General features: G+C 47.6%; 1 protein-coding gene across 1 annotated transcript in view; it reads right to left on the bottom strand.

Moving 5' to 3' along the window:
• The window catches only part of SNTB2 (syntrophin beta 2), a 31,679-nt gene extending 19,825 nt beyond the window's left edge, over positions 1-11,854 (bottom strand). The window contains exon 1 of the mRNA XM_081922656.1: positions 11,154-11,854. Coding sequence (XP_081778782.1) covers positions 11,154-11,775 — 622 coding nt within the window. The 5' untranslated portion in view covers positions 11,776-11,854. The remainder of the gene's footprint in view (positions 1-11,153) is intronic.
• Between the last annotated feature and the right edge of the window lie 4,599 nt (positions 11,855-16,453).

Genomic DNA, 16,453 nt, shown 5'->3' with positions numbered 1-16,453 from the left:
ATGCCACTGGAGATTGCATTAAATGATAAAAGGGGATCACAGCACAATGAAAAAGAAGGACCAGCAGACCAGTTCCATACAAAATAAAAAGAGAAGCTCACAAGGGGATCCTGTGAAAAGTAGCTGTTCTTTTGAAAAGGACTCCAGATTGCTATATTGTTATGCCGAATGCATTTTTGAATGTATCAACTTTTCATCAGAAGCATCTAAAAAAACTGCTAAAAATAATCCAAATCTGCAGAAAAATGTATTATCTTAAGACTGTATGTGAGCATATTCCACCAATACATTTTGATGTATAAGAAGAGTGCCTTTGGGACATATTTAACGCACAATATATTAAATAGTATTGGAAGAAAACTCTCCAAACCCCACTATTCCATGAATTTTTATGGTGATAAATTTAACAAGAAGAATCTTCCGCTCCATAAACGGAATCCTCTGAACAAACAAATATGCATATCATGGAAAGAAAAGCCACTTTTAATTATCAATAAAAATTAAATTATTTTGGGGCAAGCAAAGGTTCTATTAAAAATTTCCTTAGTAAAGAAAGAGACCTGCTTTACTCAGTCACCTTTTCCCTCCCGAGTCCATACGGACACACAGGTAACATAAGCAGGGAAGAGGTTGTTTCATTCAAGCAGAGGAAGGCGGCAGGTGGAATGCACAGACCATCGGAGGGGAAGAGGCAGAGCCTGGGTTGACCTATGGCCAGTCACTGAGATGCTGCTGCCAACACAGGAAGCTGCCCAAACTGGCTGGGTAGCATCTTGGCACCCCACATTCTGCCCCTCCCTCCACATCAAACAACTTTTTTGGTCGGCCTCCAGTACAAATCCAGCAAAAGGAAATGCCACCTTCATTTTTGCTCTTGCAAATGTAAAGTGATCCCTAATAAAGTATGAGAACAAGTCTGGCATAACAGGGATCGGCTTGCAGTTTGAATGAGGTCTGACCTATCTAGGCGGTGGAAGGAAGTGGCTCCATTTCTCAGCTGTACAAGACTGGTGGGCTGGCCCAAATCCTTCCTTCAGAATACCCAAGACATGCTGAAGGGCAAAATCTTGAAACATAAGCCAACTCCGCAGAGGCAGAACACACAAGGGCAGGGCAAGTAATTTGTCCATCTAGCCCAACACTGCCTACACTGACCAGCAGGTGCCCCGCCAGGGTTTTTCCCCTTCACCTGCTGCTTTTAAACCGGAGGTGTTGGGGACTGATCCCAGCACTTCTGCAGATGCTTTACTACAGCCTCCTCATGCAGCAGATAGTTAAAACTATGGAATTTGCTCCCACAAGAGGCAGCGATGGCCTCTAATTTTAAAAGAGGGTCAGACAAGTTTACAGGATGGGTCTAGTTTACTTCCCCTGTCAGAAGCATTATATCCCTGAATTCCAGTTGCTGGCAATCACAAATGGGGAAAGTGCTGCTGTTGTGTTCAGGGCCTGCTTGTGAGCTTCCCATGGGGGCATCTGGCTGGTCACTGAGGATGCCAGTCTAGATGGGCTTCTTTGGCCCGATTCAGCTTTGTTATGTTTTTAGCCACAGTACTGCTAAAGGTTGGAGAGGGAAGGTGGTATTTAACTCCTACAAAAATAGCAAAAATGTATAGGTCAAGTTCAAATATCTGCTGGAAATGTAAAGAAAAAGTAGGCATGTTTTATCACATGTGGTGGACTTGTAAGGTGCTAAAAGCTTTCTGGGAGATGATATATAACGAAATAGGAATTTTTTAAAAAAATAACTTTTGTTTAAAAAAACGAGAAGCTTTCTTATTAGGAATTGCAGGTACCGACATCCCAAAGGAGCAGAAAAGACTTTTTAGGTATGGAACAGCCGCCCGGATGTTACTAGCCCAGAAGTGGAAAGAAGACAAGGTCCTACCAGAGAGGAATGGCAAACCAAGCTGATGGACTATGCTGAAATGACAAAACTAACTGGAAAACTCAGAAACCAAGAGGACAAAAACTTTATAAAAGAATGCGGAAAATCTACAAGTTATATAGGAGAACACTGTAAGCAGATGGAAACATTGGCAGGATTTTGATTTCACTTGTAGTGTAATAATTACCATGGATAATATGGATTGATAATAGAATTTGGAAGAATATGCAGTTTTAAATGTTTAATATGGGACCTCATGGAAGGGGTGGGGGGAGGTCCTGAGATTCGGAATAATCTCTGTTTATGGATATATATTGGGGTAATTTAATATATAACTTTCTATTTGTAAAATCTAATAAAAATATTTCCAAAAAAAGGAAAAAAGCAGAGCTTTGAATTGTCCACTATCTGTGTATGTGTGTGTGTATAAAGTTGGAGGGGAAATAATACCCAATGCCGCTCACTGTCAATGCTCCTTGTGAAAAGACTCTTCTTATCTTCTTATGCAGCATATATATTTAGTGGATTTGTGGGTGCTGATGATACCATTCATCCTCCCTTGAAACCTCTGTACGGAAATACCTTAAGGCCATGGAAAATGCCAGGAAGTACTGAGATGAGATCTGTAGTACTTCTGGCAGACTCTGATCTAACTGTGCCTGCTTGACACCTTCATCTTAATACAGTCTCCAACTAGAGGCTTTTGGGTTTCCATGCCAGATGCAGCCTTTGCCTCCACCCTCTCCCACCCAGCAGATCAGCTGCCTTCCTGTTTTTCTTGCTCACTCCTTTGCTGCATTTTAGTCGGTCCAAATAAAGGGCCAACTGATTCCACTGTGGCTTTTTGATTTGTTTTGCAGAAATGTTCACTGCATGGTGCTGCCATCACAGCACCACCACCCCTTCTTCTCTAGTTGCAAGCAGAATCTGAACTATCCAGTAGTGAGATGCTTCACAACCCTTGCAGAATTCCTTCTCAGGTCAGGAGGCAATCTTCCAAAGTAGTGTTCCCCAACCTGGTGCCCTTGAAATGTTTGGACCACAGCTTCCATTAGCTGCAGCGAGGGCGGCAAAGGGTACTACAGAAAGTAAATTAAACAGACTGTATACTGAAGTGCAGGAGGATTTAGTAACCTCCACAATCCACACAAGTGCCAGGTCCAGCCCTTTCCAGGGATGTTAGTCATCCCAATGGCTTTGGTTTGTGCTGCTAGGCCAAGCCATGCGTTTTATAAAGAAGTTCATACACAAGTGCTATAAAGGGCCAAACCAGCTGGTCCAAATGACAGTCCTGTTAAACAAGAAGTCAAAGAGGTGACCATTTAATGTACATACACATCTGTCTCTATTTTGGAAATGCAGCTTGCAAGATCTCAAAGGAAGACAACCTGTGTTCCAGCAGAGAGGAGGTGCCTTCCCTCTCTTCCTGCCTCCAGTGAGCCTCTGAAAAGCCCAGATGTTTCAGGTCTCTCAATTCTAAACAGCCACAGTGCCAAGTCCAAAGAAAATTTTAGCCCTAAAAGGCAAGAAAGCAGAGGAAACATTAAAGACACAGTCTCCTGAGTAGTCCTGGTTTCGGCAGGGTGTGGAGGAACTCTCCTCCTGCAACACTCTTCACCAGCAAATTCAGAACAAGCAGATTTTATGCCAGAAATACAGCTGAATCCACAACAGCTAGCTGCCTGCTCTGGAGTGCTTGCTCTTGAGTCAAACAGCAGACAAGCCCACAGTCCAACTGCAGCATCCAATATACTCTTTAGGGAAAGTTATGAAACTAATTTCAGCCTGGGAACACCCATCAGCTCACAATAAATTAAGACAGAGGGGGGGAAAGCAAACAAGCAGCAAAAGACAACACAACTGTTTATGTCCGGTTAGTGGCAATTCAAAGGAGCCATAAATGTCTCATTCACTCCGAAGTCTCTTCCAGCAAAGCTCATGAAAGCCCCATTAAACAGCAGCTAAGTATGCCACGCTCTTTCCTGGCCCGCCTGGGCACAATAGACAATGTGCGCAACTAACGGAAAACAGGCCGCGGCCACATTCGGAGACCGTGAAGCAGAATCATTGGCTTTGTTTCGAGGTGGAGGGTTTTGGCTCCAGCACAGACTTTCCCACCGTCTTTGCAAGAGGGAGGTGGCGTGTTTGCCCAGCTGCCTCCCCTTCTCCCTGGCTCTTGCTCCCAACCTTTTGGGTGATGCCAGCTTGCTTATGAGGACCATGCAGCCCCCACTGAGGGGCCCATTCAGCGCCTTCATAATGCAAGGAGAATGTCAGTTGCTTTAAGGAGGGCACGGGACACACTTGGAACCAAGCCCCTTCTCCTCTTGCAGAAGCACAAAGGCTTCCTCTTCTAGGAGCCCAAACAGGAGTGCTGCACGGAAGCCAGCAGCAAATCCTCCAGACTTTTAACCATGGAGTGTTAATGCTTTAATGGAGCTGCAAGGGCTCCAATGACAATTGAGAATGTGCATCTTCAACCTTCTGCCTGTCCCATGTTGTTTTCTGAGATCAATATAGCACCCCTCTCCCATCTCCATAAAAAGCTATGCACCACTGGGAGTGTGGCGGTGGGATGTACCTATATCAGAGCACCGCAGCAATAAAACTGCTAGCACATTTGCAAAGTTAAGCAGGGTCGGTCTGGTATGGTTTTCATGTCTGAATTTCATCCCAGCAGACCTCAAAACAGCTTGGGGGGGGGGGGGGAGAAAGGTCCACGCCCGGTGTATTTAAACTAATAATTTTAAAAACTAAGACCCAAAACACCAGGAGATTCTCCCCTTCTACCTTACATCTGTTTGGGGCCCCGGGCTCTACATGACAACTTTCTGCAAAGTCTCAAGTCCTATCTATTGCTCTCAGCAGCCTCCCAGCTATGTGTAAGAAGAGGATGCCCAAGCATTGTATAGTTATGGACCACCATTTCTACACCCACACCCACCTTAATCAAGTTTTGGAAACATGCTCTGCAGCCAAGCTGTAGCCACATCCCCATCTCTCTCCCCAGTGTGATACTAGGAGAGCTCAAGGTGGGCAAAGATGTTAGAAGGAAGCTTGACAGGAAGAACACTGTGCCCACTCAGCGCCTGGCATTTGGCTGCTCTGCTAAATCATGCAGCTCGTGCCCAAGGGTGTATTAAAGGGTAATCCTCATGCAGCTGCTGGCTTGCCCTTCCTATCTATCTTGGCATTTAATGTCCCACGGGGCAGGCAGCGAGATATACATTCGACAGAGGCAAGCCAATGACAGAAGTCAGTATGTCAAGAAGGAAGAGTCAATGGGGGGAAAGGAAGCCTGATCTGGTTAACCTGAGCTTCACCAATCCCCAGCACACAGTTCTCTTTGGTCAAACAGCTTAGCAGCCAGGGCAAGGCTGGAGAGAGCCACAGCAGGGAGACCGAGTGTTTAATATTAGCCTCCTGGAGGCAGAGGGCTTATCCCAGGATTACACTCATCCCCCTCCACCTTTAATCTGCTCCTCTCCTTTTCTGAGGATGGGTGGCTGAATGCAAACTAGGGAACCTGGATGGGGGAGAGGGAAGTCCATTTCCTCTGTGCACAATTCAAACTGAGTAGAAAGCAGTGCTGCCTCAGCAGTTAAAATGAGCTACACAGCTGGCTACCAGATGTGGACCAACTAGCACACTGGTCCAGAAGTTGCTTTCTAACAAGGTCACAAAGTTAAATGTTCCCCTCTTCACCAAAGCTGAAATGCTCCATGCCAGAGCAAAGACTCCAGAGGCAGGCGACTGATAGTTTCAGGAAATGGTTGCAGGAACAGCTGACCAACTTTTCAAGCAGCAGCAAAAAATAGCCTGAGAAGGACATCCCATTGTGAAGTGCAATAGCTGAAGAGTGTTATTCCACCCACCCAGAGGGCGGCGGGGGTGGGCTGGGAAGGAACCTTGGGAATGAAAAGTGCAACCTGATTATTCCGTGCCAGAAGGCAAAATATGTAAATATCACAAGAGATTAAGAACTGGGAGCTTAAAGTAGCCTCCAGAGAGTGGCTGTATTTAGGGTCAAGAGGCAAGGAGGGTTTGGAAAAATAACAAGACAAATACTCAAGCATGCTGGAGGGATGGCCAGAGGACACAGAGTTGGACTTCTGAAATCTAATTAACCCAGGATGTATTTGAGAAAGTTAGTGGAGAGCAAGGCAGTGCCGAGGAAGATGAAAAAGGCCCTGGAGGAAATTCTGAACAGGATAAAGGTAGATCCAGGGTGCTGTTATTTGGTCTAACCAATGAAGCCTTAGTCCCAGCTAGTGCTCTGCCCAACCCAGCCCTTTGGTTCTATTTGCATAGGATGAAGATCAGATGCTTCTATGGAGCATAAAAGGGAGAAAGGAGCTGGAGGGGTTCTGGCGATAGCTTAGAACAGGGGTCAGCAACCTTTTTCAGCCATGGGCCGGTCCACCGTCCTTCAGACCATGTGGTTATTTTGAAAAAAATATAAACGAATTCCTACGCCCCACAAATAACCCAGAGATGCATCTTTAAATAAAAGGACACATTCTACTCATGTAAAAACATGCTGATTCCCGGACCGTCCGTGGGCCAGATTGAGAAGGCGATTGGGCTGCATCCGGCCCACGGGCCTTAGGTTGCCTACCCCGGCTTAGAAAAAGCCTCCATTGCTGATGCTGGATGCCAGACACTGGTCTGGGAGCCCTGGAGGTAATTTCTAAGTAGGGACAATAGTGAAGCCTCCCCAAACCTGGTGCCTTCCAAATAGACTACAACTCCCAGCAGCCCCAGCATCATACGGTTATGATGGCTGAGGCTAAAGGGAATTGTAGTCCCAAAAAACTGGAGGGCGACAGGTTGGAGATAGCTGGATGAGCTTTAGCTGAGGAAGCCACTTTTCTTTCCAAGTCAGTTCTGGGACAAGGGCAGAAGCTGGGGGACTGTTTGTTCCAAGCTCCCCCACCCCAAAAAGATAACAGCCCATAACTAACCCTTTGCTCCCAGGAGAACGCTAAGCTCGACTCATATCCACTCATTAAGAGAGAAGGGAAAGCTGCATTTGACTCAGCAAAAGCCAAAGCAGCTGTTCAATCTGACACCAGTAGGGCTAGGAGAGGAGAGCTGAGACACTGGTGGGTCAGGCTCCAACCTCACAGCACTTTTTGGCACAAGACAAAGCCCCATCTCACAATCTCCTGCGGTCGCAGCTAGAGCATCCCTCCCACTTCAACCAGGCTTTATCCAACCCTGTAAACACTGGTAGGCCAACCAACTTCCTTGTTGCAGTCACACCCTTCTTTTCCGAAATGGATTCTCAAATTTGGGATTGCCACAAGGTTAGAACTCTTGCCAGGTTTTTAGCTGTCCGGTCCCTCCTACATCCGGAGGTATTTTTAAATAGCTCTCAGGAGCTTCAAGTGTCACTTAAGGGTGACACAAAGTTCCTGGCCAAAGCAGTATCTATATGCTTCCTTTCTGGGAGGCAAAACCCGTTCAGAATCTCTTCCCCACAGGCTGAATGTGGCCCTCCATGTCTCTAGGTGGCCCTCAGGATTCTTCCTAGGTCATGCCCCCACACTAGCACTGCTCTGTGCCCTTAAGAGCCTTTGCCTGGCTGGAATCTGGACCTCAGGCTCCATATACTAAGCAGTATCAGTGCTGGAAAACAATGCAGATCCTTTTCATCTGGCTGGATGCTGGTAGAGCTTGTGGGTTACAACCAGAAAGTAATTATATGTTTGTGGCCTAGGCTATAGCTCAGGCATAGGCAAACTTGGCTCTCCAGATGTTTTGGGACTACAACTCCCATCATCCCTAGCTAACAGGACCAGTGGTCAGGGATGATGGGAATTGTAGTCTCAGACATCTGGAGGGCTGAGTTTGCCTGTGCCTGCTGTAGCTGGTCCACTTCCCTCAGCCTATAGGAACTCTATCTCAGTCTCTTTCGGCCATTTGGCAGCATCAACATAGACAGATTTTGCATGCCATGATTTTGGATAAGGTTTAAGATTTTCCTTTCTTCCTCCAATTTAATTTTAGCCTAGATGTTGTCAATTCTAATGAGGCTAAAATTAAGCAACAAGGAAAAGTCTCTGCTCGGAGAAGCCTTCTGAACATTTCCTGCAAAAGTCTGCTTTTGCATATTCTCTGGGAAAGGAAACACACAGCATGGGGTATCTCTGGAAGAAACACAGCTTGTTCCAAGCCTACACACCTTTCAGCTGTGAAAATGGAAATGGCAGAAACACAGAAGTAGGAACACAGAAGCAGCTGAGGCCCAGGACCAGCACCATAAATGGGTGGTGATGAGGCCCAGGCAGAGCTTTGAACTGGGACCAGAGCTCTAATCTCCTTTCAGCCTCATCAGAAGCCATGTTTACTATGGAGCATTGGAGCTGTAAACCCGAACCTTGGTTTTAGTTAGTGGTTTCTCTGGAGAGAGCTAAAGCACAAGCCCAGGTTCAGATGACACTGAAGTCAAACTGTGCCTCATCTTAGCACAGCAGCAAAACGACCAGACAGAAGCAAAATGATCGTAGGCTCCTCTCTGAAAGCCCACGCTTTGTTCATTTGCACTAAGCCATGTTTGAGATAGTGTTATGTACAAACAGGATCAATGAGATCCCTTCTATATATTTAAAGCAATGTTATACCATTTTAAGCAGTCATAGCTTCCTCCAGAGAATCCTGGAAACTGTAGCTTGTTAAGAGCGTTGAGAGTTGGTAGGAGACCCCTATTCGCCTCACAGAGCTACGGTTGTCAAACGTTGCCTGAGAAGAGGGATTGTTAAACCACCCTGAGAACCACAAAAACAACAATATAGAACAAGTAGCAAAGCAAAATATCAAGAAATCAGAATTTTAGGCAACCCAGCAGCAATCAGCTAAAACCATAAGCCTGGGAGAAAAACTGATGTGTTTTAATCTGGTGCTTAACAATAGATAGCATAAGGGCAGCTGGATTTATATGGGGAAGGAATTTCACATCTGCTGTACCACAACGCAAAAGGCCCTGCTCCTCTAAAGGGACACATGTGGCCTGCTCACCTCCTTCACAAACCTGCAATGTAGATTAGACTGAGGTCACCCATGGAGATTCAGGCATGAGAGGGAATTTAAAACTGGCTTTGCTCAGCCCAGGATGGACACCCAATCCCAGTGACATTTGCTAACCAACCCACACTAGTATACGTACTGTATATTCTGACCTCCATTGTGTGGTCTGAGGTCCCAGCCACAGACCAAACAAAAGGCGCAGATGTACAGGGGCTGGATACAAGAAGTGAAACACACACCCTCCCCCACTGCTGAGAACTAAAGCTTGGGAGCAACACTCTCCTCCCACCAGTTTTTCCTTAACGAAGGGCACTTAAAAACACGACTGTTTACACTGGCACAGAAGGTGGCAGCAGCACTTCCCACTGACTGGCACAGTCAGTCATCTGCAAACCTTCTCCCCCTCCACTTCACATTTCCAAAATACACATTCCAAGTGACAGAATCACACCCCGGCATAAGCAGGGAGCCTGTGCTGTCATTTCTTCTTAACCACTAAGGCAGCATAATGATTAAAGACACTTTAAAAATATCCCCAAGTTTTCGTAACTGTATGCACTCCATCGACTTCCCCAAGAGCTCCCCCCCCCCAGAAAGAACTTATCCTGAGGTTAAATTAACTGTACTATCGCATCAAAAAAGCACATAAATGACAGCCTGTCTACAGGTCCGACAAACCAGGCAGCTAAAATGATTATGGACGGGCATTCTCAACTGATGCTGCTTTCCAAACAAGCCTCTTTCAGAGTTTGACTATACTGCTTGCCAGCTGGAAGCCCACCATCTCTTCCCTTCAGGTTTTAAAAGCCTAGTTGCCCTGCATTCCTATGAAATCCAACCATTACTGCGCACTCACATTTCCTTCACACTGTCTTCCTAGAGTTAGCACACAGGCAAATTAATGGAACAGATATTGCCAAGTATCACAAAAAAGCCACAACACTTGAAGAAATGACCAGTTGCCAATTCAGTAAAAGTGACTTTTTAAATGTTTTTAATTGCTGCTCTGCATTGAAAACTTTCATGTAACTATAGGCTGACTCTGGTAAACTAGCATAAAAATCCTTTTGACAAATAATTCATGCTTATAGAAAACGTACACCGTTAAAGTTAAAATAATCCACTACAATTTCTTTTAAAATTTAAATTAATTCACTATCACCATTTGCTAATTTGCTTTTATAATTAAGTATCAGACTGGCTCTATTGCTTTTGTTCTATTAAAGTTATGCTTTAGAAATACTTGATGCATATTCGACTAGTTAACTGCCCAACCTTAATCATTATGAACTGTTAACTTCCATGACGCTGCTGCCTTCCATGCTTCAGTTTCCAGTGACTGACCTCTTGGGCCACACTAATCCAAAAGTTTTCCAATAGTGCGTCATGTGCTAGTGTCAAGGGCAAAAAAAGGAAAGTGGGGACAAGTAGACCAGGGTTTTGCTATTTTATTTTAGCTCCTAACCAAATAGTCAGACAACCCCCAGGACCACACACAGTGCTCCAGGCTTTGTAAAGCAGCTCCACCCTTACTGGTTATGACTCCTGCAGAACCAGACCTGCAAACTGTTTCCACGCCTAGGGACCAAGTCTGGGCTCATGAATATAAAAGCGAGTGTCAACGGATCAGTCCAAACAAGCCCATCCCACACTGAGAAAACACCTGCTTACACCAAGGGGCTTGCCAACGGAGAGAGTTGGATCATTTTGATGTCGGGACCAAGACAGATGAACCCAGGGACAATGTTCGGGGCAGGGAGTTGAGGCATGGAAAGAAACATTGCCTGGGCAAAGCTACCCGCGAAGGCCAGACTTGGAGAGTAGAGAACACCGTGGAGCTTGGGTGAGGGAAGAGTGAGCAGTGCAGGAAACGATTCTGGACAAGCTCCCAAGGAAGAATAGAAAAACTTTACTCCCAGGAAATCAGCTGTTCCCATCCACATCAAGTCTCAGACCCCCCCCTTTTTTAAAATGCTTGCACCCTGCCCCTTGAAGCAACTTAAAGAGTTCAGAATTGTCCCCATTTTGTGCTCCCAGGAACCCTGCGAGGTAGGCGCCAAATTTAAGCGAAAGCACAGGTACTTCCCCAAGCGAGCTTCGAGGGCTCACTAACCACCCGCCCCCCGCCTTGTTTATTTTGGGTCCCATCCTCGGCCTCGAGGAACAGGAAGCAGCGGGTGGCACCAAAAACCCCTGAGCGCGTGCAGAGCGCATCCCACCAGAATCCCTCGCCTACCTTCCAGGAGGACCTCCCTGCCGGCCCGCTTGAGCGCCTGCACGGCCTGATCGTGGGTGGCGTCGCGGAGGTCGGTGCCGTTGACGGAGAGAATGGCGTCTCCTAGGCGGAGGGCGCCGCAGCGCTCGGCGGCCAGCCCCGGGAAGATGCGCGAGATGAGGACGGGCATGCGGTTCTCGCGGCCGCCCTTGATGCTAATGCCCAGCCCGCCTGCCTCTGCCTTCACTACCCGCACCCGGCGCACCCCGCTCGGAGGGGAGCCCGGAGGCGACGAGGAGGAGCAGGACGCGCCACCGGGCAGCCCCGGCGGAGGGGAGAAGGGCCGGCCGGGAGGCGAGGAAGGCGGGTGGCCGGACGCCGAGGGGGGCATCTCCGGGCTGCCGCTGCCCGCTGCGCTCCGCCCGCCCGGGCTGCCCGCGGGGCTCCGCGCTCGGGATGCTGCCGCTGCTGCAGCCGCGACGGGGCTCCCCCACTCGGCGCCGTTGGGCAGCCCGTTGACGGGCTCCGGGTCGGAGCTGAGCACCAGCGCCTCCCCGCTCAGCTCGGCAAGCGCCCGCACCCAGCGCTCGCGCACCAGCACCTCCACCAGCCCCGCCTTGCAGGCGCGCGTCCACACTGCCATGGCCGGACCGGAGTCGCGCCGGACTCACGCCGGAGCAGCAGCGGCTGGAAGAGCCGCAACTCCAGCAGTGAGGAGGAGGAGGAGAATGGGCCGCGCGCGCCAGCCGCCCGCCCCCTATAAGGAGGCGGATTGGGAACCCCGGGAGACCCCGCCTCTCCCCGCCCAAAGGGGCGAGGCCGGGCGGTGTGAGCGCGGCTGCGGCAAAGCGGATTTGGTGGAAGCGGGAGGCGGAGCTCCGTCCCCCCCTCCACACACCATAGAGATAAATAAAAAGTTAGAGTGACGACACCCCTGGTCGGGATAGGGGAATATCGGGGTTCGCATTTAGAGAAGAGACTTTTTTAAAGTTCAGTTAAAAATTAAGGACGAATTCCAGTAGCTCGACAAAACAGCAGCAGCAGCAAAACCATAATCTTTTAATTTTAAAACATAAAAAGCCCTACCAGTGACATAGTCCTAAAGTAAGTCCAGCTCTTTATTAATAGTGGCACCATGTATTATAAACACCGCATTGTAGGTTGGCGGGTGCATGTATCGGATACGACAGCCCCGCAGTGTAGTCTAGAGAAAAGACTGCAGATTAGAGGTGAAGGCGAGTTGAGGTTGGTTCGGATTTTTGGCCAGAACTCTCCATTGCTGGGGGACTCCTTGATTTGCTGCTCCTGGGCTAAGTCGTGGTTTTCTACATGGCTCTCACTTCAGGTGGGGGAGACAAACTTCCTAAAAGTTCCGGAAGCGAAGACCTGTGTTTCCTTCTACATCGAAGTCTAAGCCGATTTTTCAGCCAGGGAGAAATAGAGGGCGTGGCCCAGACCCAAACTCCAAGGAGAGTGACGTCGGGTGGCTGCGCCCGCCTGGCGCTTGGCGGGGGGGGGGGAGTAGGGAGGATGCGGAGGAGTCAGTAGTTCGTCGACGATTACTCTGGATTTAGTTACTCCGAATTAATGCGAAGCTAATCCTGGCCATCCTGCGCAGGCGGGGAAATATTTGTCTCACCGTCCATTCACTTTCCAATGCTCTCTTTCAGGTGCAGTGAGTTTTTCCGATCCGTTGTTGTCCCGCGCGGAAAGCTGCCGCTCAGCGTCAGTGCATCAGCTTTGCATGCAGAAGGCTCCAGGTTCAGTCCCTGGAAACTCCTGTCCGGGCTGCAAAAGCCTTCTGCACAGGTACTAGCCAACATAGTTGGGCATTCCAAATGCGTTTGGACTACAAATCCCATCAGTCCTAAACAAAAGTCAGGAATGATGGGTGCTGCAGTCCAATTAAGTGTGGTGGGCACCACTTTGGTTACTCCTGGACTGTAGATAATGCTGTGAGATCGTCTTACCCCATATATGCCCTCTAAATTGCTTTTACCTTCAAAACTGGCTCTGTTACCAGTGCCTCATAATATCTGTTCTGCATCTGTAATAAATCAGCCTTTAGCGTGGCTGCACCTACACTTTGGAACTCCCTGCCTATTGACACCAGGCAGGAACCTTCACTATACTTTTTTGGGCCCCTGCTAAAAACATGTTTGTTTAGACAAGCCCACCCAGATGATGAGAAGCTGGTGTGTTTTTAGTTTATTGCTGGTTTTAATTTTTTGAAATTTTTAAATGCTTTTACTAATAATCTTACTGTTTTATTCTTTCTGTAAACCTCATTGAGGTTTTCTACTATCAAGTGGTATCTAAATTAAATGAAATAAAATAAATGCTGCACACTGCAGCTCATCATTTTAGAGGAGCAGTGAGTAAAAAAAGGAATAAAGATACAGTACTAAAAAGTTTAAGTTCTTTTGTTTTAAAAAATAATGGGACTAACAGGAGGACTTGAGAGCAATTTCATCAGAGAAGTTAAATTGCAAAAGAAAGAAAACCCTCAAAGAAAGGCTTCTGGCAACATTATCATGAAGAGGGAGCCAAAGGGTTAAGTCAGCAGCCTTTTTTCACTCAAGGGCAAAGGCAGCAGATCCCTCCAGCCACCCAGCTCCTAGCAAGGTGCCTGCCATGTCCTCCCACATGCCACTAACAGCACATCCATTTGCAGATGTGTAATTCAACTGTCAACTTTACATTGCTATAGCTGCATTTAAGAAGTGCTAGATCACCAAGTAGGCAGATTAAGCCATGTTTAGAGCACCAGCAAAGCAGGGGCAACCCCTCCAAAATGAGTTTGTTTTAATGACATTTGATATTTCAAAAAAGCATTGAAGTAGAAATCACGGGGGAAATCAGAACTTTGTTAGGCTTCTTTACCCTCCACGGCATGCTCCTCTCCCATTTTTCTGTTCTCTCTTTACTACTTATCTCCAGGGGTGAATGGGGTGTTAGGAGAGGGGTAATACCTCTGGTGGGGGACACGTCATGCTCCTTCTGGGGTAGTTTGCCCACTTTTGGTCCCCACCTTGCACTCAGCTCTCACCTGTGGCTCCTAGAAGCTGTCAACATGTGACAGTGGCCACACACTGGGAAACAGCTTCAACTGGCCAGCTAAACCAGGTGAGGGTAGCCAATGGGTCTCAAACCCTCAGTGAATTAGGCTCTTCCCCTGTGTGCAAAAGTAGGCTCTGGTGGACTGAGCAGATGAGACCAATTGTAGACACAATGGTCAAGAAGGCAGTTTCTGCATGGGCTGTAGAGGGAAGAGGCAGATGGGGCTCATCAGCTTGGGAAGGTGGTCCATCAAGAGGGGAAATCCAGTGCTCAGTGCCCACCCACTGATCAAGGGTGCAAGCAACAGGACTGGCCACCAACTATGAAAAGAATGGCCTGGAATCACAAAGAGGCTGTCTGAATTAACAACTGGATTGAGCCTGCTGTGGTGGGAGTTATTCCAGGTTAGAAACTACTACATTAAAAGCTCTGTGAGCCTGTGACCTGGTGTAGTGGTTAAGAGTGGTAGTCTCATTATCTGGGGAACCGGGTTCGCATCTCCGCTCCTCCACATGCAGCTGCTGGGTGACCTTGGGCCAGTCACACTTATCTGAAGTCTCTCAGTCCCACTCACCTCACAGAGTGTTTGTTGTGGGGGAGGAAGGGAAAGGAGAATGTTAGTTGCTTTGAGACTCCTTCGGGTAGTGATAAAGCGGGATATCAAATCCAAACCCTTCTTCTTCTCTACTGGAACACTAAGCAGGGCTGAAGTTTAGGCCGGCTTCCCACATCCTGGTGCCTTCAGATTTATGGGACTACAACTCCCATCAGCCCTAGCCAGTGGTAGACCCAAACATCTGGAGGGCACCAGGTTGGGGAATCCTGGCCTGCTCTGCTCCCTCCAGGAACTTGTTAAATCCCCAGTGGGAGCTGCTCCACATGGGCACAAGTCTTTTGTCAGGTTGCATTTCCTTCAGAGCAATTTCAACTTGCATCACCCCCGTTTCGCTTGAGGAAAAGGCAGCCTGGATTAAAAGAGGATTTTGCAAGCTTATTACACAGGCCCAATAAGGCAGGCCTGCAGCTAAGATTTCTAGCAGGTTGAGACAGACGGATTTGGTTCAACTGCAGCCCCAAGTGCTTGGCGTTAATTTGGCTGTAGGTTCCCACGAAGGGAGCGAAGCCCTCGCGTGGCCCAGAGTCCTTCTTGATGTCGAGGCTTTGCCGCTGATCCTTGGGCTGTGGAAGGCTATTTTTGACATGAGCAGACGTAATCAGCAGTGATCCCGGACTCCTGAGGACATCTCTGTTACGGAATAAACTCTTTGCGGCTCCAGCACCTTGGGGACAGGAAGGGATGTCCGTTGCAGGAATAGCCAAATCTTCTGCCTTGCCCGAGTTAAGTTAAGCAGCCTGCCTCCACCTGCTCCTTCAAGTCTGGGTGGAACAAACAGTGCCAAGTCTTAAGTCAGAACACAACTTCGGCATGAGGCAGAGCTCTGTAGGGGGCCCAGTGTTCAACTGTCGAATATACATTCAATATTGGCACCTGCACCTGGAATATTTGAAGAAAGCAAATAACCCTGGACCTGCTGAGATAACAAGGCATGGCTTCCAAACAGTGTAAAAGCCACACAATGTCTCTTGTTAAGCAAAATGGCTATCTCAGTGAAGATTTAGACTTTACATGGTCCAGTCTGGGCTTAAGGCCCACCCTTTGCCACAGCATTGGGTAAGTTGTATTCTCAAAGCTTCAAGTCCCCCATCTATAAAATGGGAACAATACCAACTTGTTTCAAAAGGGCTTTCATCGGGAGAGTCAAGCACAACAGACCATAAATGATTTTGTAAATTTGTTACAGGAGCTGCTCTAATAGACCTTTGTATTGGCCTCATTTTTATTTATTAACTAGGCCTTCCCCCCATTATTTGAAAACCCCCCACATATTTGTGAACGTATGGAATTGTCTCTATTTAAAATAATAATTTCTGAATTGTAATGTTCTTGTGTTAAGAGAACAAACAATTCAGTATCTAATAAGTATGGTTTGTTTTCTTCAAAATGGCCACTGGATTTAAAAACAAACAAACAGGCTCAATCTATGCAATAAATCTATACAACAATAACTACAGTGCCATGACTACAAGACCGTCATCTGACACCCAGAAAAGAACATGAAGGAAATCAGGCGAGGGAGGAAAGCTCACAGCTGGAAGAGAGATGGCACTCGAGTCAGGCCCATCTTCAGTCAGATTTATTTTGATCGTTTCAATTACAGTGAAGGACACAGCAGGCTATCAGTCCAACAGCTTCACCCAGC

The sequence above is a fragment of the Podarcis melisellensis genome (genome assembly GCF_964234715.1).
Source record: "Podarcis melisellensis genome assembly, chromosome: 8".
Classification (NCBI taxonomy): domain Eukaryota; kingdom Metazoa; phylum Chordata; class Lepidosauria; order Squamata; family Lacertidae; genus Podarcis; species Podarcis melisellensis.
The sequence above is the reverse complement of the archived record's forward strand: the minus strand, read 5'-3'. Positions and strand labels throughout refer to the sequence as shown.